Consider the following 26,799-nt stretch of genomic DNA (forward strand, 5'->3'; position numbering starts at 1 on the left):
TGTAGTTTTTGGCCACCATTACTGAGCAAGGAGCAAAAGTCTTTAATCCTCTTTCAACAAAGTCCATGTTGAACTACACACAGCTTTAGCCCTAGCTCTGCCTTACTTAGAGCCTGCTCCACTGCTTTGGTCTCTTCTAAAGGAAAAATCGCTTGAGAGCAGGAAGGAAGGTTGCTGATGGAGGAGCTTTCTCTTAAACACACCATTCATATGAAAAACTTTCTCCATGGTAACATACCAAATATTTCACCTAATGAGTACTTTTCCAGTCCCAAATTAAGCAACCTCAGACCAGCAGGTTCCAGTAGGAATGAAAACTTACCTACTTGATGCAAAGCTCTCGTTTTCTCAGCTGTGAAATGGCAGCAAGAGGTGCAGAACCAGGCTTGGGTCCACTGGGAACACCCTCACTGAGGTGCTGGTCACTGATGGCACTGAGCTGCTCTGTGAATTAAGAAACATTGAACAGTAGCATCAAAATTGGCCTCACAGAATGGCTCGTGCATTCTCAAAGCAAACTGCTGGTTTGGGAGAGGTTGTATGATTTGGGGGGTTTGTTTTGGTGCTTAATGAAGTAAATCAGCACAGTTCAAGTTTACAACTGCTTCACTCCAGGTAGTGAATCTTCAGTCCACCCTCCCAAAAATTCAAGACACACTCAGAACGACATAGGCTTAAGGTTAACAACTGAACTTCATCTAACAATTTTGAATATAGTATTTAATGCACTGAATTAAATATTCAAGTCATATGTTAGGTTCCAACTTGGGGTTCACAGACCTGTTAAGATGATCATCCAATACAAAACATCATTAAAATCTGCCATGAACACATGAAATGATGGCTTAGATGAACTTTTCCCATTTTAAAGATGAAAGCATAGCAGACAACTACAGTCTGAAGTCAAGTTTACAGAATCCAGGTGCCAGACCTTGTATTTCAGTATCTGCATCATTTCTAACATATTAAAAACGGGTTTTCAGTGTCTGGTATTCAAGTCACTGTTTGCCCCAGCAGCACAATTCCTTGCTGGTTTTTAGTACCTGGAAGGTCACAGAATCACAGAATCTGAAGGGTTGGAGGGGACCTCAAAAGATCATCTAGTCCAATCCCCCTGCCAGAGCAGGACCTACAGCCCCAGAGAAGCATCATTTCAAACTGATACCAATATAAACATTGCTCCAAATAAACTGTCTTGTAAAATCAGTCTGAATCATCAACCACTTGCATGTAAAAACCATACCAAGTCTTATTTTTGTAACTGACACAATTGATATGTCTCATTTTCAGTTGTATACATTACAGTTCTAAACAGTAACACACAACTTACAGATCCCTCTCAGGTATTCGGCTCTGCCCCCATTAAAGGAGAATGGAAGGTTTTATCATCTGCCTAAAGCCCTGGTAATTATGGAGACACCTGAAATACAACAAAAGGACTGGACAGAACCTTGGCTACCTTTATAATGATGTGGCAAAGGAAGAACATGTACCCAAATTTAAAAGGACATGCAGAAGAGAAAGTTTTCTACAAGGTGCTGCTCATGGCCTTTCTGCATGCACACACAATGACTGGACACCATCATGGCAGATTTTATATTACTGAACTTTATGTACAAAAGCTGATTTCCAATAAAACATTTAATGTAAAAACAATGGTTCATTTAAACAACCGAACTGGGGGGGTTGGTTGGTTTGTTTGGGGTTTGGTTTTGTTTTTACATCTACTGTACCATTCAAATTCTTTTTAACCAGCTTACAGGTTATCTTCAAAATCTATCAAAGGTACATATAGAAAAGGCATCTTTATAAATAGAAAACAAAGGGATTTTTTCAGCTTTTATTATAAATTGACATGACATACAAAGTTTACTGGACAGAAGTAATTTCATTACTATTTTTGGGGGGCTCACCAACTTTTTGTGCAAACAATGCTAGCCTTCTTTTAAGCATTAAGAGCATAACTGCTTAAGAAATGACATAAGCAATAATTCTAAACTACATCTCCCCTAAAATAATCTATTTTTTACATATGTGCACAGCTTTAGCAAATTAAAGCCAGAGAGAAATGCTCGATGTACTATCCAGAGGCGTAATTAGAGTTTGCTAAAACTCAGACAGCTGGCAAATTCAAGGAGTTTGTAATGAAAGCTGCAGTTTCCCTCTTTCCTATTTTGTACACAAAATCAGTGACTAAGAACTTAATACTGGATGACAAATCACATCCACACCATTAGTTAAATAGTCTCACAGTTAAACACATCTTAAGGACCATCAAAATCAGTATTTACATTTTATAAATTTCTGAAGACACCATTAGAAAGCTTATATACCCCTTACACAAACAGGGAACTGCATCTCATGGTGATGGAATGAAATAAAAAATTAAAAATACCTGTATTTACAGCAGCATTGTTCCTTTATAAATAAAGAATATGAAAAATGCAATATTTTAAGGATAATAAAAAATTGAGGTGATGTCACTCAACCACAGTGCTTGCTGGAATAAACCCTTCGGTGCTGATACTGTACCAGTAGTGAAACCACTTTCCATTGGAAAAAATCTGTAAACGTATGCATAAAATGTGTTAACAGCAGTGCAAAACTGCTCAAATATAGTTCAGTCAGCGTCTTAGTATCTGTATTGAATACAATACATCACAGAATACTTGCATAAGAAGTGCAACACATTTTCTGGTCCAATTTTACAGTGCATTTTTCCCTCAAGAGTGGCATCTTGAAAGCCAAAGCTAAACCTATGGCCTGGACTTGCAGTCTGTCCTCAGGCAAAACAGCAGGCATAAAACTCCAGAGAAGTTATTCGATGTCATGCCCACATCCTGACTAGAGACTCTCGGCTTTAGCATGGCACACTACGACGTGGAACCCCAGGAAAAAGGGTTGCCATCAAATTGTGTAACTGTGTAAATGGGTAAGAAAAAGATAAAGGAGCTAATGTTCAAGTTTAAAATGGTACACTGGGTGATCAATACATCAGAATTATCCACGAAAACCAAACTGCTGGGAACCTGAAAAAGCCAAGGTGGTACTTCACTGTGTCTGTAACGTGAAAAGCCAAGATCTTTCCAAACAGGCACGAGACAAAGGAAGTGCTAAGTTTGCCAACTTTGATAATTTTAGTGTAAAAAAAAAAAATTGATTTGTTAATTGATGATCAATTGATAAATGATTTCAAATACAAGGATCAAGGTTAAACTTTAAATAGTGAGATGTGATTTTCCACAAAAAGCTAACTGGAGAATTTCTAAATAAGAAAAGCAGAAACTGTATCCCAATCCCCTTTCCCCAATGTTTCACAACTCCGTGGTAGGAAAAACAGCCAGGTACAGATGCAAAAATCTCAATATAAAAACATTTTACATAGACTTAAATTATGTAAATCCCATAAAGTTCTTAAGACACTAATTACTAAAATTACAAAAAGATTTTTGTATTGCTCTTCATGCCTCAAACTCTTAGAATATTGTCATTACATCACCAAAACTGATATACATGTAGTACTTGCATAAGTAACTGAATAGAAACCCTGTTAAAACAATATCCTTGTTGAAATCATTTATTTCCATCCAGCAGTGCCTGTTTGGAATCTCTGTATTTTTGTGTGTAATTCTTTATAGAGCTCATGCACCCTAGAACGTCACTTCAATGCTTGTCCGTTGAATGGCAATCGGCTTCTGACTTCAGAGCTTTTGTTTCTTGCTCTGTTTTGTGACACCTGAGATGCTCTCCATTTCTGTAATTCTCTCTCTCATGTTATTTTCGCTATATCCGTTTGTTGTCCCACTTTGCTCCTCAGAAGATTCCTCATCCATTGGGGAGGCTGATTCTCCTTTCTCTAACTTCTGCTGCATCTCTCGGAGCCTGGCAACAGCTTTGTCTATTGACATGATGCTGATGAGGTTAAAGTCATGCATGCTGACCAGATGTAGCATAAAGTTTCGACACAAGTTCTTCTTAATAATTTTTTGTCCGTAATTTTCAACAAAGAGCATACAGGCGTGATTCATTTGATTGTCAGCAATAAACCTGTCCAATTAGAAAGCCACCATTAGGCAATTAGAACATTTTCAAAAGCAAAAAGACACCCCACATGTTATTTACCACTAACTGTCCAGAACATCTATTACACAGCCTCAACATCTACAGTATTTTTTCCTTTTCAAAGCTGTGGGGCCACGAGGCACAATATATTTCTTTTAAATCTTAAACAGTCAAAAGCTTGTTACCAAATTATCAATGATCTCTCCCTGAAAAACTGAGCTAAATGAATTTTATGTACTTTGCAAAAATATCAACCAAATGTACACCATGATGTATTTGTATCAAAACTAAACACAGTAACATACCCGTGCTTCATAACGTGAAGGTTCCATAATTTCATCACTTCCTTCTCTCCTTCGTTAACATCAGAAAATTCTTCAATTTGCTGGAGAGATAAAGGATGGGGAGAAAGGACAGGAGAGGAATCAAACACAGATCAGAACTGGATCTCTGCTGACATGTAGTGAAAGCACATCTAACACTCAACCTGCGCCCCCTGTACACCACAGAAGTAACTATGCTGAAAATTCAGGCACTGCAGTCAGAAAGGTCAGAAAGCAGTCGGACCGTGTAGAGATCTGTGGTAATTTCTTCCAAGTTCCACACACAACCCACTGCACTCCTGTGACAGCAGTATCTCCTCTTTGAAGGAGAAAAGTTTTCATTGTGGCTGGTTTTGACACACGTGGTCTGAGCTGGTTTTGCAACTACAGACCTACTTCAAAATATAAACTTTGATCCCCTCAATTCTTAGTGGTTCAGCATCACAAATTTTCCTACTTCAAGTGCCTCATTTTCACAAGATGTGCTCTGCTTGTTCCCTACAGCAACCGCAGACCATCTTTTAAAAACCACAACCCATTTGATACAGTTTGGTAGAAATGGAATAATTACAGTGATGGTTTTCTCCCGTAGCCACTCAGGGTCCTTTTCATCCTCACTGTCTACTTCCATTTCTTGGGGCCGGAGAGGTAAACACGTGTCGCTGTGGAAATACAGCCGATTGTGCCCACTGCTGTACGTCCGCTGCTGTTCTACTTCTCCATCTTCAGATTCCAGAAATTCTGACATACTTGCTTTCGTACGCTTTGGCCTGGGCAGAGGGGAAAAAACCTAACCATCAGATCAAATGTTCAAAGACTGAGAACTGTAACTGGTTAATACACATTTTTGCAAGCTAGAGTTTAACATTTAGAGGGGAGGAAATGACCAAGAGTAAAATAAACCCCAATAAAAACCCAACACTTCATTTCAACCCACACTCCACCTTTTAGGGGAAGAAATTTTTAGGATAAGGCAGTTGAGTTCCATCCCTATGGATAGATACTTCAACTGGAAAGATGTAGAAAAATGACAGGTGAAGCTGTCATCTTTCAATAACTATTTATTTAGTCATAAATCACTTTAATGATAGTAAGATTCCACATTGTTTATTGTGTGTCTACAGTTTTATAAAGCCCCAGGTTTCACAAATGCAGAGAGACCCTGGTGCCCATCTCCCTACCTGCAAACCAGTATGTGTGTGATGGGAGTTCTTTTGACCGGTCCGTTGCGACTGAAGGCGAATCCAGGTTGACGATGGATATCCTGGGGATTTCCTGCATAGGAGCCATCGTAGCACTCGTTGATAGACACATCTATCCTAGCACCTTTTGGATGATACTGAAACAAATCATTGCAAGTATACTTAGCAAATCAGCAATGACAACACGTCAGGAGGTTTAAACATGTAACCTTTCCAATCCTGAACACTGTAAATATCATCCCATCAATAATGACATAGCTCTAGTTTCCTGTTACAACATCCAAATAACTTTCAATCTCTAGAAACAAATTATACTAAAACTTCCTTGCTGTGTACCATTTTCCTGTTCTATATAAAACCACTCAGAACAGAACTGATTACAAAATTGAGGAAACTATCAGCAAGAGATTGCTAACAAGCATCTAGAAATTAGAACATTTCTAAACTTCCTAAAGCCTGAAGTGATATCAAAATACACCAGTGCAAAAGCAGCAGCGATAGTCAGACTTCTTTCTCCAGTCATTAGCCTTATTTAGAGGTTTTTTTTTTCCAAGTCAAACCCACAACTTTTTTTCTCCATGTAACACACAAACATCCACATAACATTTACAGGAAGCTGCATTTAACCTGTAGATACAGTCCTACAACTTAACAGGCTAACAACAGAAGTACGCAGAGGCAGTATCTGTGGCAGGCTGTACAGTGTTTGATAGCATACAAAGAGATTACTTACAACATAATTAAAGATAAATCTGCTGTGGCAAAGTTTAAGATGTTTGAGTAAACTATAGAGTTTCCGACAGTTGAGTGTGCACCATGGGCAATGCAAGTCATCTCGGGCTTCAGTCTGCTGTCTCGTGTTGTTGTTATAAAGGAACTGATGCAAACAAAGGAACAGGCAGCATTAGCACCAAATGTGCTTCCTTCATCAACTTCCCAACCCCCAAAACAACGCTGGGAATCATTTCAGGAGACAGATATAGTAAGTTCCTGGGAACACTACATCAGCTCAGTGTACTGAACCAATGGTATTTCAAGAATTCTTTCCCCATAGGGAGACCACCTGTCCCCCTCCAGATGTCTAACAAGAGATGTCCTTTGTATTTCAGAACTCAGACATGCCCCCAGGAAGATTAGTTTTCTAACATACTTCCTGCAAAAAGAAATAAATGGAATGGCTCTTAACATGTGAATCTGAGACCCCCTAAGGCATCTGCTAACAAGGCAAATGGAAATTTCCACCCAACTCAGAAGAGAACATGTTAATTCAATGCAATATTGAGATTCTGGACTTTCCCTCTCATGCTTATTTTCAATACCTGGTAAAATATTCGCAACTTTTGCCGAGGTTCATTTAAAACATCTCTCTCTTTTCTTGTTTGAAGGTCTGTCGGTAAGGATTCTTTCACAGCTGAAAAACACATGTATAATGTACATTTAACTGCTGAAGAGGAAAAAAAGAGATGTTATTTCTTCCCCCAGAAGAGCATGCTGCTGCTGAAGGAAATGGGCTACTCCAGTGTAATTTGTATCATATCATCAACATGGAAGTCTTTACGCTCAGCTTCCTTCACAAATCTACAGGTGGCACATTTAAACACCACATGTTGTGTCCAGCTTTGCAAAACCCTTCAGAGAACTTAAAAAGAGTCAGGTAAAAAAGCAACCGTTTTCTTCCTCCATTTAAGCAAACAGAATTCTTTAGGTATAATAAAAGCCAATGTGTCTGGGAAATAAAAATCAAACACTGCTTTCGGATGGCTGCACTGCAAATATAGCCCTTAAATTCAGTTTCAGAACTTCTCACAGTCACACAACAGACAACAGCGAGACCTGCAAGGAACACAAGGAACATTTAAATGGAACTTAAAGCCTTAGCTCTTATCTCAAACACCATTTGTGTGGGTAATGGCACTGCTCAGGTGCCTCTGAGCCTCTTCTACATACTTTAATCTCACTAAGATTATTTGATTCCATACAATTAACACCACATTATCTAAGCAGGTTTACAAATCTACCCCCAGGAGAAACCAAACTGACACCTACTTGGTTCCAAATGGCAAAAAAAGACAGCAAAACAAATCTCAGCTCTAATGACCTAAAGACCTTCAGAAGATGCACTTATTTAATATTTTGAAGAACAATGTATATTTCAGCCTCTTTCTGTATGACAAAGAGAGGCAGTCTGATATTTAGCCTGCACCACATCAGAGAAATCAGAATTCTGTGGCTCAAGTTACTCTGACCACTTTGTAATTACAGCAAAGCTTAAGCTGCCACATTTAGAAAGTCTTTGATGTCTTTATTCCACTGGTCTGCCTCAGGAAATATGCCAAAGTGAAATGACAACATCAAATTCATATACCCTTGGGAATGATGCACTGGATCTTTTTCGTTTCCTATCAGAACCTGTGATAGAAGGTTTGTATGATTTTCACTCTCTTCTTTTCTTGGTATTTAGAAACTGGAAATTGGACAACCACCACAAATACCCTACAATGGCACATGTTGCACTACAATATTCCTGTATTAAGAGTCTGCTGTACTATTTTGGAAGGTGGCTCCTGCTGTAACTTTACCAATGTACTGGATTATTTAGCTTCTCTGATGTAAGAAAAAATTCAAATTCACGAGCAACACAGAACTGCCACGTCCCTACCACCTCTATTTATTGTACAGTAAACTAGTACACACCTTCTAGAGTTAGTCAACACACTGTCATCTCTTTTGCAAGTCTGAGCATAAAACCTGCCTAACAAATTACAATCTAGCTCTCCAAGAAATTCTAAAATATGAGGAGGTCTGGTATGAGGAAGTAAAGAGAAAGCAGAACAATTTTTACAGCAGAAGTTCAAGCGCTTCCCTACTTCCACTGCCTTTCTTCCATTGGAAATTACTTCACATTTGTATTTGTTCAGTGTCAGACATTCATCCTGATTTAAGAAAATCAAGTGTCTGTCAATCTCTAACTCAGGTAAAATATTCAACTAAGAAATCAGTCAGACTTATTCCGAAGGCAAAGATATCTGTAGGTTGGCTGAGGATGTTAGGGATCAGTCTAGACAGTGGCTTCTGCATAGGTAGGGGTGAAATTCTTCTTGCTTTAACTTCTGCATTACTACACACTAAAGCTCTAAAAGCAGTGAAAAGAATTGCCATTCTTTTTAAGTCTCACTAGAGATGAGCTACTGCTGATCAAACAAGTTTCCCAACATATGCTACAACACAACTGCACAAAATCTTCTTTGAAAAAGAAGTATTTTTTCATGATCATTCCCTTGCTATCACTACTACAGCACCAAAGCCTCTCACTTATACATCCAACACAACATCAGGCTGAATCACCATTTTGCACAAATTCTCCAATGCACTATCACAGATGAACTCCAAAAATCCCAGCAAGACAACTCCTCACAAACAGTACCTGGCTACATACCCCAGAGACAGAAACACTGCACTCCAGAGAATTATTTCTATAGCAGGGACCCAGAGGTTTCCTCAATCACACACTCTCACTCTAGTTACGAGCTTGGAAATACTGATTACTCTGAAGTGAAAGAGTGCCAGTCATAGGTATTCAACCAACAGGAGCAGCCTGTTGTCTGTCCATGGGCCTCATCTGCTAACACAACATTCCAAGCCAAAGTTACAAATTTGAGTAAGACAAAAGAAAGATACTATCTAGGCCAGCCCCCACTGCCACTTGTGAATGAAAAGGGAGTTTCAGATTAAATGTGACAGGAAGCTGCTATTAAAAAAGGGACACAATGGTCAAAGATGCCTTTTCTATCTAGCACTAGTTTTAGTAGTAGCTTTTTTTGAGCTAAGTTCTGCAACAGAAGGAAGAGACATGTTTTCAGAAGCATATTAACAAAATTGCAGTTAAGCAACTGAACTAATCATACATTTGCATTTAAAAATACTGAAACTACATTAAGCTTAATTTTCAAGGCAAGACCCAGCACTGATATCGATTAGCCACCTTCATGTAAAGGGAAATACTCCCAGAAGACCTTGCATAAAGAAAGTGATCTGGAGCACATTTCTGTTTCTTCAATATGTACCTGCAGATATATTAATCACTGCAAAGCACAAAAAAAAGGAACTTATTAATACCACAAATCCAAGCAGAATGGCAATTAAAATGAGGAGAGCAAAGCAGGCAATCCTACAATTCCTAATCATAGATTTTCCCCCAACTTATTTCACATCAGGATTTATGAGCATTATATATAATCACTTGAATGTTGTCATGACTTCAAAGACCCCACTACTTTCAGCTCTTAAAATTAACTTTAAAAATGGACATATAGGATACAACATCACTCATTCTTTCCTGGTGTTTTTTGTGTTTTAGATTACCTGAAGCACTTGCACCAGTGAGTCAGGAACCCCAAAACAAAGAAGTGATAAGCAGATCATTATTCAGCAGCAATGCCAAAAGTTTGCTTACCTATAGTCTGAGTAGGTTTAACAGAATTGGGCTTGTTTTCTTGAGGAAGGCTTTCAGAATTTCGTGTTGCAAGAGGCTTAGCTATAGGAGCTGTAGACTTATCATTTGTGTCTCCTGTCCAACGAAGAGTAAACTGAAGTGTAGGTCCCTGAGAAAATGTTTCAAATGGAGGCAATCTCTGGGGGTGGGAAAATAAAATATAAACCAGTAGAATAAGTGTTTTCCCATGTACAAAAACAATCATAAGAAAACAGCCACTGAATGAGGACAAGTTTTTCATCGTAATTTTTCATCAACTGAAGTCCTTGTGTTTTCAATGTAAGCATACATAGTTAGATATATTTTAAAAAAAGGTGCAGTTTCCTGCACATTACTGATCATCCACATGCTGAGCACACATACTGATCTTTGTGAAACACTGAACAGTAAAGAAAACAGCACTCACTCACCACCCTGCTCCCAATGTACTTCTCTGTCTACTCACACCTACTCTCAATTCTGCAGTCCAGTGTTGTGTATTAATACACAAGCTTTAAAAAAACCCATATGACTGACACATTCTCCTGTCATTGCTAAATTTCATCAGCATTCTCTTAAGGTATGTAAGATCACACCTATAAAAGCTCTGGGTTCCTCTTTCTCTCTCCAAAATATTCTGCTTCTGCAATTTGTTCCTTTTGATTTCTCAAACTTGATTTTTTTACACTAATAAACATTTAATCTTCCTGATTTTGTATAACAGAAACTTGGAAGACATTGAAAGAGACAGCTGCCATAACTATAGCAGTTAACATCTGCTTGTATTAACATCTGGTGTAGCCAAAGCTTTCCTCAACCGAGAGCTAAATTAAAACTCATGTCCATACATTCTGAAAGGGAAGATATTTCCTGTTCAATTTAATCCATGTTCAGAGGAATTGTCACTGAATGCACTTCAAATTGTGTTCCACCTTTTCCAGACCATTTTAAGTGAAGCCAGGTCTTTCAGCCACTAAAAAACTGTCCATACCTTCCCATCAAGTATTGTTTCCCATGTTGCTCTTTTCTTGCTAATGGGACACTCTTCCATTTCCTGCATGGCCACTTCATATTCCCCATCCAGAAGTTGCAAGCGTCTGTCACAACAAAGAATGTATTATGAGTAAAGCAGCTCATTTTCATTGTTTGCCTGTTAAAATGTAGAATATATTTCACAATAACTAAGCTTCCATGAAACTAAAGGTGGATTTTTAGGCAAATTTATTTGGCAACTAAGTGTGAATCTTGGGTAAAGACTATCCGTAACAAAAAAGCTGCTTAATGCCAAACTTCAACACAAAAGCTTCCATCCAAGCAATTCCAAGAGATGTAGGAAAGCTATTGCTAATACAAAATTAATACTATGAAGGGAATTTTCCTGTGACAAAACTAAAATGAAATTGAATGACACTCCCTCCAAATTATCTCTTACTTATTCTTGCTTTACTAGTAACTACTCTTCTAGCAAACCATGATAACCTCTAATTAGGCCTCTAAAGCTAAAGAATCCTGTCTTCTCATCAAAGCCATGTCAGATATAACCTTAAGAGGACTTCTAGGTGGTGAATATAAAGTATGACATTCTCAAAAAGCAAATAAGCACGAAAAGCTTTACAAAGAATAAAATGGATAATTCAAATATGTGAACCAACATGCTACAATTTCACTTGCCTCCCCATCTCATTCACCCTGCTTCCTCCATCAGCAGGAGTCTGAGTATGGGGCAAATTATACCACCAAAACAGAACATAAGCAGAAAGCACATTTCAGAGAGTTTTTGTTTGTTTTACTTTTTAATTACTCTGTCCCTGATCTTTAACAGAAGCAAAGAAATTACATCTGTCAAACAACTGACAAGGAACAGATAAACTGATGCATATTAAGAGGACAATACTCAAGTTCATAAAAGGGCATTACTTAAAATTGTCATTGAACAGGTCTCAACATCAAATGTGCATTATGAAATCCTATTGTTAATAAATTAACAGAAACAGTATTTATTTTGGATAATATTACCTGTTTTTATCAAATACAGTCATTTGTGCTACAAATGTCTTTTCACCATCTTCACGATTTGAAGAGTTTCTTTTCCTTCTAGCTGGAAGCTCCTCATTGACATCTGTACATAAGCAATATGGTACTCAATTATTACAGAAGCACAAATTCAGAAGATCAAACAGTTTCTACGCCACTGCAAAATATAATTGGCTATTGAGTCTGTCAGATGTCATACAATAAGAAGGATGTAGTATTTAATGAACAGCCAATGGCAATGGAAAGAGCACTTAGCTTAACAGTAATCATATTTTAGATATGTTCACATATATTTATAGTTTAGTCATATTACTCTGTCAGCATGAAGAATCTGGAATTTGATCTTCCTTCTCTTCTAGCTATAAAATAGAGAGAAAGTTTTCATTCTACATGCAGTCTCCAAGGCTATAACATTTGTGATGCCATGCCATTGTACCTTTGCAAGATTAGTAACAAATGTTAAAATGCTATTTGCTTTAAGTATTTTTCTTTATTGGATAGTCAGTTTTGATGAGAGACCATAATAGCACCTACAGCTGAGTCAGTAGTGACGAGTGTTGCTGGAGTGATCAGAGCTCTCTTACATTAGTCACCCTCCAACAGCATTGCCTTACACCTTCACCATCCCAGGTGAAAAATCTGGTGTTAAGTTTACACCAAAAAAATGAACAGAGAGTTTCTAGCCTCCAACTATATTTTAAACTCATTTTGAAAGAGATTGAAAATAAATGAAAGCCAAGTCAGTCACTCATCTAGCAGTGGCCCTTCTCAGAGTACGACCCACGCTATACATCAAGCCAACTGTATAAATGCCTACAAGATAAACCTTGTAAAAGCATAAAGACTGAAGTTACCAATGTTTTCATTAGTTTCGCCATTAATCAGTCCATTAAACTCTCTTCTTCCTGGGCGAGTTACTCTGAATAACAATGAGTAAGACTTCACCATATGGCTGTTGCTTGGTTCAAACTCATTGCTGGAAACGGCGAGTGATGGGAAGTTGCCTGGTTTTATTTGGCTGAGGTCTGGGTTTAAAGGCACCTGCTTTTTACCTGTAGGAACCTGTCTTATTGGACAACTGACATCCTGCAGGAAAACAAAACAGCTAAGGTTTAGGCTTTTAGAATACAAAGTAAAGACATTAAGTGTTAAGATTTATAGAATTTGTTAGTTGTGGTTGTGCCAACATATTTTTTTTTGCAAATAAGCCTTGCAACAGATGTAAATTCAAAAAAATCTGGAATAACAATCACAGGTTTGAAACAAAAACATTTTTGAAAGTGTAAATACAATGGGCATTTTTATAACCACTTCTAGCAGCAGCCATTTTTTCTCTAAGTGATTAAATTGACACTAGCGTGAGGCCCTCAGAAAAACTGTAGTACAGCCATATATATATAACCAAAACATTTCATTTCTTTAGGTAAACAGAATTAAATTAGTATTAATATTTCAAGGGCTTCTTAACTTCTCCAATATTACAAAGTGCACTTTGTACTATCTGGGAGATAAAGAATTACTTACCTAGGATTTAATATATTCAGTATCTCTCAAATAGATCATTGAACACTGTGTACTATTGGAAAAACAAGGCAAGATGGCCTAAGTATGAAGCTTGCAGCAAAACACTTCAAATAATCATCAGTACCTCCTGCTTTTACCATATTTACCCATGCTATAGCAAGTAACAGAAAAGGCTAGAAAAAAATATTAACTCTTAGAAACATGTCAAAACAGCATAACATTCTTAGGAAAAATACACCAGTTCTGACTGCAAATCTTTGCCTTTTCGGTTAAAAATTACAGCATGTATTACTGAGCCTCCCATATTCCCATAGCTGTGAAGATAATTTGCCAACTGGTGTGAAACAAACATAGCTAAAACAGCAAGGAAATTCAAAGATGCTTGAAAAAGATGAAAATTGTTTATGATTCATAGCAGCTAAAATCTGCAATAATTGAGATGAGTATAAAAAACAGAGAAAAAATAAGGAAAGAGACAAGACTTGGCAGATGACTGAGGAATTCAAAATGATTAGAAATAGAGAGGAACAAGCTGTAAACTCTGAAAGGCATAGGCTATTTCAAGATTGCCTGGTTTACTTAAGTCTCTGGACATCACAATAGAAGTAATTGTTTAATCATGTGACAAAAAAAATGAAGTAAAAAGAGGTGACTGAAATTCATAACAGTGAATATGTCTTACAAGCAATGCAAATTCAATGAACAAAGCTGAATTGTTTATTAAAACTAGCCATTATTTCTCACAGAGTAAAATCCATAGATATATGTTTGCTTCCTAAAAATCCCTTACCCAGACAATAGAAAGCAACTTGAATAGATTAGTTCTTAAATGTAAAGACTGAGTTAATCTCAACAGAAGCATCATTCCACCATTACCTTGTACAGCAATGCTAAACAGACGTTCCAGAAGCAGGTAAACATTTTGCTTTAATATATGTATTAATTCCCAAGTAATTTTTACCTTTCGTTTCTTGTGGCAAACTTTCACAAGCAGTACCTCCAGGGTTACAGAATTTTGTTCATTCTCTGAGTTTTGTGATGGCTTATCTAGACAGAAAAACATTTCAAGTTCTGAAAAAGCTGAAGAGCTACTCAATGGTGTTAATCCACCTGTAATTACTGTAATTACCATAGGTACCTCTAGGCACAAAGACCTCTAGTCAATTTATAAGCTTCAATTCTCCCCAAACTTACTCCAAATTCTCACTTGAGAACATATCCTATATTCTAATACTATCAGATTAAAAAACATAGTTGATCTACAATGTTTAACAGAGTAACCTCGATACCTCTGGCATTTCCAAAACCTTTTTATAGCAGACAAATAAGACACTACTAGATCTATGGAAAGTCAGAATACACCCATTACAAATGAGTCAAATCATTTCCTGTGGTTTTTTTTTTCATTTACAGCTTGTAAACCTAGAATTTGGTTTGTATCAAAACTGAGACCCTGATGCTATCCGATAGAAAACAAAATAACATTGAAATAATCCTTAAACACTATGAAACATTGCTGTTAAAAGACTCTCTAAAGAACTTTAAACTATTAGAAAATAAGACTTGGCTTCACAGTCTCCACACTATAAATCCTGGAATCTTCAAGACAGCTACTATCAGCAGTATCATCAGCAATGTCAGTTAACAACTGCCTTACAACATAAATTTCACTGTATAGGTAAGAGAACCTTTTACCATGTGGTTTTATATTTATCTGGAAATGCATCCCCATATGGAAAAATAACAGAAAGATAAAACTGGATTATATAAATCTGGTTAAATAACAGTTTGTGGAAGAAATTCTGAAAAACAATGATCAGCCAAAATGGAATTAATCTACAGAAGTGATTCCTGCTCTAACAAATATCTCCATGGACTTCAGTTAAAAGTACAGTAGCTTCACCTTAGCCCATGTCATAAAGTATCTGACATTCAATAAAATACTTTGCTATGCTTATCAGACAAAGAATAAAGCTTTAGCATAGTAAAAATAATGTAACTCATATCTCTTCACTTGCTTTCCTCCTGACACTGTATCCACAGTGAACAAGTTTAATGTGTTTCAGCTGAGAGAGTTGGGGTAACTCATCTGGAGACACTAGCAATTTTATGAAACAAATGGACTTTTTTTACTCGTAAGACACTTCAGAAATCATCTTCTTAGCAAATACAGAAACTCAGGGACAATCATCCAACCACAACTCCACCATGCTCTCAGTTTCAAGAGTTTCTAACACAATTTCTATCCAGACAAACAAGCATATAATTAATATGCACCAGCTTCATTAATTTAAATACTTACAATACTTAATATCCACTATAGCACACATTCCTTATGTTAGCAATATACAGTAGCCATATAAACTAAACATTCAAAACCACATAGAGAGCCATCAAATCTATTAACATCTTGAAAAATGTACTACAATCCCCATCTGTGTAACACCACACTGTAGTAGAAAAGAAGTAACAAAAGGAATATCTGTCAGCAAAATCTATGGAACAACTACCCTCTCTCCCAGGTATTTTAAATTCCATATGAGAGGTTTACTGGTATACACTGTCCTGGAAGGACTGGATTTTGAAGTTAGAATTTGAGACACATCAGCATATCCTTTTCTCCACCTTTATTCTACACTTCCCTGCTCATACCACTAGCTGCCCCAAAAGTCTCTTGTGGTTTTCCCAGCTTAAATAGCGAAGGTAACATATAACATGAAGTTCCTGAGAGCAAAACAAAGATGAATGCCATCCATTGAGACCAGCAGTATTCTGAAGTTCCAGAAGCAAAATGTTTCTAATCTACAGATTTGAAGAACATAATATCACAGCTTAAGAAAGAAGTTTTTCTGAAATCAAGACATTTGCAACTTTGACTTTCAGACACCTAATTGAGTGGACCTGGTTAAGCATGAGATACTCAGAGTGAACACCCAGAAAAACGTACAAAATCTGTTACATGAATTGTATTCACTTTTACACATGAAGAACTCCATTCAGCATATTTTTAACTGAAAAATTTGAAACACTGCTTGATTTGAATGGAAAAATAGCTAATTTTTTTTTTCACAAGTAAAAATACAGTGCATTTACCCAGGATTACACAGTATGAAACAGATAACTTCTGCTTTGGTTGAAGAAACAGAACCCCTGATTCTGGTCTGCAAAGTCCAATATTCTTATTTTTGAGAGGTAAATACTTATGTGCACAAAAGACACAATACAATGACTCCAAGTCGCTGCAAAATTATTTCTGTTGCTTTTTTAACTGCTGACAAGGCCTTTGCCTCATTTCTAGACTTTACTTCACAAAATTTATTCTATTTTTAAAGCTACTTCAAATACCACAAAGACACACTCCTATAAAATCACCTTCTTTAAGAAATCCTCAAGGTCTATTTCAGTTTGAATGGATGATGAAGCATTTCTCAGAATCATCCTTTTGACTAAAACCCTGGAAGGCTTATCTGCTTAACATTACAATGACACTACAACATATTTAAAGCACTATTCAAAGTATGGTAAGTAATGGGACAGTCTGAGCTTAAGTCAAAATCTGCATCCAAACAGCAGAGATTCAAAACATTCTTATCAGAAATCTATACCAATTTCCAAGTTGATACAAATGAACAGTGTAAAAGATGAATTCGCAAACTTACCATTTTTATGGAAGAATCCAGTAAACGTAAGTTGCAAATGAGCAGACAAGCTAAACAGAAAAGAAGAAAGGAAATGTTAGAACAAATAAGTGTTTTCTTCTCACAGCAGCCACTCTGCTCCATTCACTGATGTTCAGGAAAGGCCTACACAAGAGGCAGAACTGTAACAAAGAGGTCCATCTTTCTAACTTGGATACTGCCTAGATACAGCAGTTACAACTGATGCAAAATTATGGAGCAGTTTTCTCTTTACAGACTGATTCTCTCTGCATTCTATGACTCAATATATTAAAAAAAGGTATATATAAAGTATATACTATACTGCACCTCATAGCCTAGGCTATTTTGCTGACTTTATCCCCTTTTAATTTCAAACTTTTAAATCCAGCATACCTTCCAGTTTAAAGCAACTATTTACAAACCTAGATTAAAAGAGGTCTCAAACCCCGTTAGTATTTCTGAAGTACATAGTACTGCACAAAAAATATCATGTGTTACACTAGAATACCAGATACAATTTTGAGCACCATCACTGACTTCTCAGCAAGATACAACCTGACACCAAATGCCTATTTTTAACCCATTCCCGAGAGCATAGAGATGATTAGTGGAATTGCTCAACAGCTTGAGCATTCAAAAGATTGCATCTATACCACCTTGCATCATTCATCCATGTTATTTTTTCAAGACCAGTTCTAAAGTGTAGGTTTTTGATAGTTTTGAAAGCACAAAACCCAATACAAATCAATATTCTGTTTTGTTTCAACACGATCCTTATCCTTAAGGAGAGATTATTTACCTAGCAAGTAGCTACAATGTAAGAAGCAAAAGGTAATTAGCAAAAAACAATACACAGTAAATCTATAAGACCCCTTAGAACACAAAATTAATATGTTTCAAACTAAATTGTATTGCATGGTTGCCTCTGAAGCCCTCTATTTGCTAACACTATGGAAAAAGAACAGCTGGTTAAAAACCAAGCAAACACTACAAAAAACGCAACAAAACTGAACAGGTCTTCACACAAACTTAGTTTAGTCTTTAAAAAGTCTAGTTTTGCTTTAAAGTTTCCAGAATGCTTTGCATTTCACAATCTATTCAGTACTCTAAATAGAAGGGTTTTGGCAAGCTATCTACCTTTTTTCTACCAAAAGCCCCACAAAGACAACCCTGACTGAATTGTACAGATTATTCTGGAAGTCTTACAATGAACTGCTTAATTTCCATCACATATAGTTTCATAAAAATCTGAGGTGTTTAACTTAATTCATAGGAAAGAATATAATCTAAAACAAATGACGGTCATCACGTATCACACCAGAGTACCACAAATCATTGTATGCTACATCACTTCCAAGCAAATAAGCTTTGCATACCGTTTTATTTCAGCACTAGGAAACACATCAAGAAATAAGAGACCAGGCATACTTGCCATACCTTGTTTTTGTCATCATTATAAAGTCAGGCAAGGAAGAAAATGGACTGAAACACAACAGTCCCAAGTTTCACATCTCTGCTGAACTCCAGCAAATTCAGCAAGAGCTCATAATTTTTTTCTGAAGCCGTGTAATAAGACCCGATAAAACACGACTTTTACCCAATGTTTCGGTGTGTTACATAATTTGAACCCTTGGGTAAAAAAAAACCTTAACATGACAAAACCAACAGGTATATCAGTATTAAAGGTAATTACTATTTCACAATTATAATTCAAAGCAAGCTCCCCCCTAAATGACAATTCCATAGGGAACTGAGACTTGAAATCATCTACATGTTAAAGAGGGAACAGTGTTATTCAGATGGAACTGTGCAAAAGTTCAAAATGAGACGTATGTGCTGTCAGACCATATGTAAAATCTCAGACTAAGAAATACTTCTCACATGACAATTAGAAGGGAAAACTGGAAGTTTTATGGCCTTTGATGAAAACACTTTATAACTAGTTACCTTATTGAAGCTTGAGATGCACAACATCTTTTAAACACTGTTAAAAGCTTAAGGGCTTTTTATTTTGTTCCAGTGCTTTAGGTTTGAGTTCAGGTTGGTTTTTTAACACAAGTATGAAAATAAGTTTAAAAATAGCATGTATACAACCACATAAATCCCAAAGAGTATAGCTTCCTATCTTCCTAAACCTATCTTTTTTTCATTCCAGCACACACTGATTATTTACTGACAACTGACAATCTTAAAATTAAAAAGGCAAATACTTATTTGAGGCTTCTGTTTAGTATTTTAAGAAACAACATGATGAATACTGACATTATCCTGATACTGCTTTCTCCCAAGTTTTTAAGTGACCAGCACACATTAAGATTTTGGAAGCAACATTTCAAACCCTAAGTACCTTGCTTTTAATAATTGCCCTTTATTACATTTATTTAATCAATCAAGAAGACTTGATTTAGTAGATGCACATGTTCCTCCTCACATAGCCACACAAATATACATGCAAGACAGTACCTGTGAGATTCTTGTTCTCCCTTCATTTTCTCTACTTTTGATAGCATGTCATCCACTTTGAATGTTTTCCTGTGAAGGAAAAAATGGAAATAATAGTTTCGCATAGCCATGATTCACATGACATGTAAGAAGGAAATTTATTTAGCCTCAACTTTGAGTTGGTTTTTAACCTCTGTCTGTATATACAATTTTAGCCTTCTGTTCACAAAACAGAATTTATACCTTTTTAGGCCTAGTAGCACACCAGGGTTGTAAGGACATAACTGCAATACAGCTTCTAAAGCATTGTCAAAATAATATAAAGAATTAAACTCAGACTTTTCAGAAGGAATCCTACTCCTCATGGCATTTAACAACCTCAAACTCAAATGAATTAACACATCTAAACATACTTCAGCTTTGGTCAAGGAAAATCTTTGTGTTTTAGTGACAGTTATACTTACTAGGAACTCACATGTCAGCTCTTCAGTCACTACCATTGCAATCTTAATAATAATGAAAAACACTTAAAATATTCTCCAACAAAACAGTTAAAAATCTAAGTATAAAAGCCCCTTTCTCCACAATGTTTTATTAAATGGACATAATACAAAGAATAACAAATTCTGAAGCTACCAGTAGAGCACACTCAGGAAATAGAGGGGATGATGACAACCAATAACAATGTCATGAAGAATACTCACTTTATATTTTTCTCCCTGTAATTCTGACATCAGTCTGTTCATGCTCATATGTTCAGCCTGTTCTACCATACACACATTTTAACGTTCATTTCTAAATTAAGTTCATGAGTGAACAGAAGTTATTCAATAGTTTCCAGAACAGCCTTTAAATTTTTCTTTGAGGGAAAATTAATGCTGGGACCCTGGGTGCCAAGCAAATTGGCACTAGATGAGAGTGTCAATGCAACAGCATCCTTCCTTTACATTTATGCTTATGAAAAATGAAATAAAAAGAACATAAGCTGTTGCCAAATACTGGATTTCTAGTGGGGGGAACAACAGTGACATGCTCTGGGAAAGGGGAAAGCATCATCTACAGAAATATCCCGACTGAAGAAATTCTGATGTCACCTATTGTCTACATTCAGTATGTAATTGATCTGAATGATTTAGCTACACATCACATGATGGCTAAATAGTAACACTACACAAGAAACTACACAAGTACAGGGCTGCAGTCAGATAACAAGGGGGGGAAAAACCCCCATGATTTATGTAGTAAACGATCAGTGATTCAAAGCTTTACTCAGCCTAAGGCTCACACAGATGACAGATTCAAGATCCGACTCACCTACACTAAAATGTAATATTACAATAAATACTGCCAGGCTCAGCTTAAAGCAACAGAGGTTAAAAACAGAAGAATTTGTTCAGTTTCAGATTCTACAGTAAAAAGTCTCTGTGTGCACTTTGCCTAAGCTCATTGAAATCAGCCTCTGTTCTGCAGAACAGCAAGTAGTACACTCATCTTCACAAGACTTTCCTCAGACTAAAGAATTGCTTAAAACAGCTATAGAGCAAAATTATGTCATAACCAGAACGAGCCAGAAACCATCTGCAAGATAAACATGTTTCAGGAAGGGTGGAAAGTTTAACAATCTGCCATAAAATATATTAATACTGATACAGCTTGTATTTAATATTTGTGAGCATTAGAGATTCAAAAAACACACAATGACACGACCTTTTCTCACTTCAAACTTGGCTCAGTCAAAACAAGAAGAAAGTCCTAAAAAAAAAAATCTTTCAGAAAAATTAAAAATAGCAACCAAAAAACCTCCATTAATCAAAATTTTGCCTTTGACATTAACTTGTAAGAACACTAAGAAAAAATACAGAAATCCTTTAAACGGGTTCTTTAAAAGGAAAAGGTCATGTCTTACACATCACGTGAAAATAGGTCACCCTCCACTATTTGTTAGACTTCTGCTGGGCGGTTAACACTTTAGGATTACTTTTCAGAAACAACTTTACCTTTTGATATTTGTTCGGGAGTTTCTGTGGGACATGTAAGTGAGAGTTCTGTGCAAAAATATTGGCTGCAGAAAAGAAAAAGAAAAATGTCAGGCTTTAATGAAAATTTCCTACAAGTCCAAAGTGAAGGAGCGATAAAGACCTATTACTCACTGCTATTAGATTCCGGGTACGTAGAAATCTGTATATCTGTGTTGGTTCTAAGAAAAAAAAGCACATGTTAGCCAACATACTTTAATTCCTCCAGAAAGACAGATTTAAAATGATTAAAAAGTAACTAATACAATGTGTCCATTTAAAAAAATAATAATCATCTCAAAGTCCACCATTTAAGTGAAGCATCACGATGCCCAAGCAACTCCAAGTTAACAAGTCAAAGGTTATTTCACCTACTGTATAACACAAAGCAACTTCTTGTTTCAGCTACCATAAATCAGTGGACACAACTCAACAGCTCTTGCTTTCCACAAACTTGTGTTTCTTTTAGGCTTTATATCATAAAAGAGCTGAAAAAAATCTCAAAGTATTGCAACCTACTGACAAACAGATAAGTATGCTTCATGGAGTTAGCGCACATATATGCTACGATACCAAAATAATGTACTAAACCTACACTGTTGGACAATTTAGTATGTGATCGTTTTAATCTTTCTGGAAAGTACCAAGGTCACTTGCACAAGGTATCAAAACAAGAACAGGGACTGTCAGTTGACTACAATGAGTTTTGGATCATTCTAAGCTAGGAAATTCATTTCCAAAACCTTTTAAGTTCACAGAATCAGAAAAAAGGTTGATTTTTGGTAAAGTAGCTACTGTTTTGAAGTGAAAACAGAGGGAGGATAATACAATCATATATAACACTGTCATGAAAGGGTAGCATCATTTGAAGTAGGTATAAGTGCAAAAGATCTAGACTTGCCTATAGAAAAGAGGACCTTCCGTTTAGTTTTAACCAGTTTAGTTAAATCAGGACAAAAAAGGGCTTTGTCTGGATCAAGAATTCCAATCTAAACTGAAATACACCCTTTCTAAACTGAAGGTAACATCACCATGAAACTTGAAATTGACTGGATAAAACATATTATGGGAAAATAAAGAGAGAATGGAGAATGAGTGCTTTGATGTCCATGCTAAGGCTGCTAATGCTGTTTTCATTTCCCACAACGAAAACAAACTATTTACTTTTAAAGAAACATAAAACTATATTTTCATGTGACTGCAAAACATTTACTTCAAACAGCTGGAAATCTTATCATAATTTATAGAATTCTGTGATTAGAAACAAAAAACTACAGCATTTTATACCCTTTCTCTCGTTTTAAAAATACGAATTCATCCTTATTTCTACACTTACAAATCCCGAAGATCTATTATTAGAGAAGTAAATATTAAAATAATGCTAGTATTTCCTTTTAGAAGCCCGATGAAAGTCAGTACAACTCTGCTCAACTCAAATTACCACAATAAAATCTGTATTTTTCAAATCAAGCTACAAGAAAAGAAGAAGCACACACTTTGCACGAAACTGACAATACAGAATCCTCTCAACTTCTACAGAAACATCCTGGGTTTTTAGTGTCAGAAAAATCCTGATATAATTTAGAAAGTATGAAAACATTTAACTACATTTACAAGGATATGTTTTAGTTTAAAGACAGTGCACTGCTGCTTCAACTTTAGATTTCTCAAGTAGAACAATTCTGAAACACACTTCTCAACCTGCACACTGACCTAAGCTTCACAAGTCCATATTACTCAGCAAAAGCTCAAAATAAATCTTTATCTTTTTCTAGTATATGACCTTGAAAAGAGACAAACACATTCAGGAAGAATGGGATTCAATACCACACATGTTAGAATTTTTAAACCAATATTTAGTTCTTGCTGGTTTTCCCATAACATTCACGCTACATTTATCAGTCTGTGATACATTTACACTGTAACTTACTCCTGATCACTACCTGCACAGCTCTACACTTCCCTTCTCTGACAGACTGAGGTATGGGTAAGGGAATTTTTTCCCCCCTCTCAGACACTGACGCTGAGCAAACCTCTTAAAACTCGTTTGCCACTTGTCCTATTTGCAGTACAGTACTTACTGCACGTATAGCTTTGCTAACAGCATTAAGGTTCAAAGGACTTCCCATTACTAAGGGATTTGAGACACCACCAAAAACACTTTCTCAAACACTGCCACTGTCTACAGCAAGTGAGTGGGAGCAGTGACAGCACCAACCCCAGAAACTGATCACGTATTAAGTAAGGCATTAACAATTTCCTTCAAATCCCAGCAATCACCGAGAAATCTTTCAGTATAGTGGAAGTTTATAGCTACACTGTGCTTTTTAATCAGATTTCCATGAACAACTTTCTGGTGCATCCAAGGGGACTCTACTGCTACCTGGAGCTGCCACAGGGTGATGCCTGGGTCGCAAAGGTCAGTTTCCAATATGAAATCTCAACTAAGGCACAATTATTGCCAGACAAAGGAAAAACCAAGTACACTGAAGTCTTAAACACATCCTGCCCCCAAAAGGGGCTCGAAAAGCAGCTGCTAAACACGAAAGAGTCTCCTCGTTCCCAACTCCCCAGTGCTTCCAAGGGCTGCTAGAGGAGGGAAGGGAGCCAGCACCCCCGAAAGCCTGATGGGAACTATTACCTAGATGAACTTGGTTTGTTCATCGGCTGGGCGCAGAAACAAACCCCCGCCCTCCACCCAGCGGGCCCCGGCCCTGGGAGCCTCTCACCACCCTGCCTGCACACCGGCCCCGAACCTCGCGCTTCCGCCCGCGACCCGCCGGGCCCCCGCCTCCCCGGCCGAGCCCCCTTCCTCCCCCATCCCCGCTCCCCTTCGCTCTCCTTTCCCGTCCCAGCTCCCTCCCTCTCCCGACCATGTTTACCCCCGGAAGCCCCTACTCTCCACAGCCCTCCCCTCCTCCTCCTCCCGCCCTTTCTGCGGCGGCCCCGGCCGGTCCCGCGGGCTCGGGCCCCTACTTCCTCCCCCGGCCCGGTACTCACTCTCGAAGGCCTGAAGAAAGAGCTCGTGGTCGGCCTGGATCTGCTCCATCTTCGGCTTCTTCACGGGGGGCAGCGCCGCCGCCGCCGCCGCCGCCGCCGAGGAGGCCGAGGAGCCGCCCGAGTAACCGCTTCCTCCGCCGCCGCCGCCGCCGCCCGCGGCACCACCGGATTTGCCGCCGGGAGCCGCCGCCGCCGCCGCGGCGGAGCCCCCGAACCCCCCGCCGCCGCCTCCGCCTCCTCCTCCACCGGCGGCGCCGCCAGCGGAGCCCGAGCTGGGCCCCGCACCTCCACCGTGCTTCTGAGGAGCCATGGGCCTGGCCCCCGAGAGGGCCCCGGCAGGACGGAGACCGAGCGGGGAGGGAGGGGGCGGCTGGGGCGGGTGGGGTGAGGAGGGGGGAGGGGAAGCGCCGAGCTCCAACTCCTCTAAGTCTCCTCCGCTCCGCTCTCCTCAGCGCTGCGACCAGCCGAACCCGACGACCACGACGCGCCCGCCTCCCGCACTCGCCCATTGGCTCCGAAGATGGCGCCGCAGCGCCGCATTGGCCGGCGCGGGCCCCGCCCCCGCGTGACGCACGGATGGTTCTGGAAGCGTTTGGTTGGTCGGTGCGCTCCGCCGCTTGGCGCTTCTCCCCTCCCCCTCCTTTGAACTGAATTCGCGGGAAAGGGCCGCTCACCCTCCGGCGCGGGGCATGCTGGGTAAAGCGGGCCGCCTCCGCCCGCCGCCGCGGGGCCCTGCCTCACGGCTTGAGGCCACTCCGGCGGCTGCTGCCCTCGCAGCCCGGCCCCGCTCCTCTGCGCCTCTCCACCGGGCTGCCCGGAGCTCTGGGCTTCTGTGCCCCTTCTCGCGGCTCTGCCCCGCGCCACGTCGCGGCGTCTCCGCGGCCGCACAGGTAGCTGGTGCCCCTGGCGCCTGAGGGAAGCCGCCCCCTGCGGAGATGCCGCTCCACTGCCAGCAGGAGCTGGGGCTCGGTCGTGAAAGACCCAGATTAGCCGAAATAGGAGCTTGGATATAAACACATATGGGTTTTGTGGTAAAAAATGGTAATGCGGGGTCGGACGTGAGGTGCTGCTGGTATCCCATAGGATATCACCTTAATTAAGCGTGAGGCTTCCTCAGAGGACGGCACAAGAAATCGCCCATAGGTGCAGGGAGACTCTTAGGTCTGAGGTAAAAATGTTTCTCTCTGGTTTTAATCCCATCTTTCTCTGTCCAATATGGACAGACACAGTCCTCGGGCAATCAGATGTTCTGCTGTTGTGGCTACCTGTGGAGTCCTGACAGTTGCCTGTGTATTGCTGAGCACACGTTCAGGATCGGGCCTTCAGGACACTCAGACTACCTCATGGATGTGGTAGAACCTAACAGAGCCCAAACGTGCAGTGGGAAAATTCAGCGCTGGCTTTATTTAACTAACTCCTTATCAGTAGTGTGGCAGGCTCAGCACATAAACGACTTTGGCAGCCACCCTGTTCTATTTGCTTTCCTTTGCAAAACTTCTCAAGAGTAATTGTACAAAGTAGGGTAAAAATGTGTGAAATACAGCTTTGAATTTTGATAGCAGATAAAACACTGATACTAGCACTATACCATCTTGGTTTATCTTCTAATTCCCAGTGATAAAATTGATTTAATGATAAATATTAAGAGGAAAATCATATTATCAAAGTCAACAGTGCTGTAAATCTGTCTTATCAGTAGAAGAGGATTCTAATGTGATGTCTCAACTGGCTGTTATTAACCTTGTTTTAAGAATATGTATATACACCCCACACACACATTAGGGTAAGTTGTTTCTGGCTACTATTACTATACACACACACTACCCTACACACCTCTGATTTGGGGGGGGGGGGGGCCACAGTTCCTTAGTATTTATTTAACATCTGAAATATTCATTTTATCTTTGAGTTGTATCCTCTCTTTTTGCTTTCATGGCTGCACAACCCACCGTTCATACTTGTTTTGGAAAAATCTTTTTTTATGCCTTTTTGGTTTTTACTTCTTTCCTTCCAGTGTTATCACACATGCAGTCTTTTCTGTAATTTATTTCAACTTTAATTTTCACA

General features: G+C 38.6%; 1 protein-coding gene across 1 annotated transcript; it reads right to left on the reverse strand.

Moving 5' to 3' along the window:
* Positions 1–1,826: 1,826 nt before the first annotated feature.
* Positions 1,827–25,180, reverse strand: SUZ12 (SUZ12 polycomb repressive complex 2 subunit). The gene is made up of 16 exons (XM_062010518.1): positions 24,733–25,180; positions 21,868–21,914; positions 21,715–21,779; positions 19,739–19,807; positions 17,276–17,325; positions 14,578–14,663; positions 12,947–13,178; positions 12,075–12,177; positions 11,050–11,155; positions 10,041–10,218; positions 6,907–6,998; positions 6,321–6,464; positions 5,567–5,724; positions 4,957–5,155; positions 4,368–4,447; positions 1,827–4,047 (listed from the first exon to the last, which is right to left on the reverse strand). Exons 1-16 carry the CDS (start codon positions 25,040–25,042, stop codon positions 3,702–3,704), a joined length of 2,265 nt encoding a protein of 754 aa, XP_061866502.1. The 5' UTR covers positions 25,043–25,180; the 3' UTR covers positions 1,827–3,701.
* Positions 25,181–26,799: the final 1,619 nt, after the last annotated feature.

The sequence above is a fragment of the Colius striatus genome, chromosome 18, assembly GCF_028858725.1.
Source record: "Colius striatus isolate bColStr4 chromosome 18, bColStr4.1.hap1, whole genome shotgun sequence".
NCBI lineage: Eukaryota > Metazoa > Chordata > Aves > Coliiformes > Coliidae > Colius > Colius striatus.

Bases quoted from the DNA above. Each gene is read 5' to 3' on its own strand.
- SUZ12 (XM_062010518.1), bottom strand. From the start codon at position 25,042: ATGGCTCCTCAGAAGCACGGTGGAGGTGCGGGGCCCAGCTCGGGCTCC. The intron at 12,178-12,946 runs GTAACTTCAGTC...GCTTATGTACAG, and splicing joins CGAAACTAATGAAAACATTG to ATGTCAATGAGGAGCTTCCA. The intron at 5,725-6,320 runs GTAAGTAATCTC...GATTTGTTTCAG, and splicing joins GATTTATCTTTAATTATGTT to TATCATCCAAAAGGTGCTAG.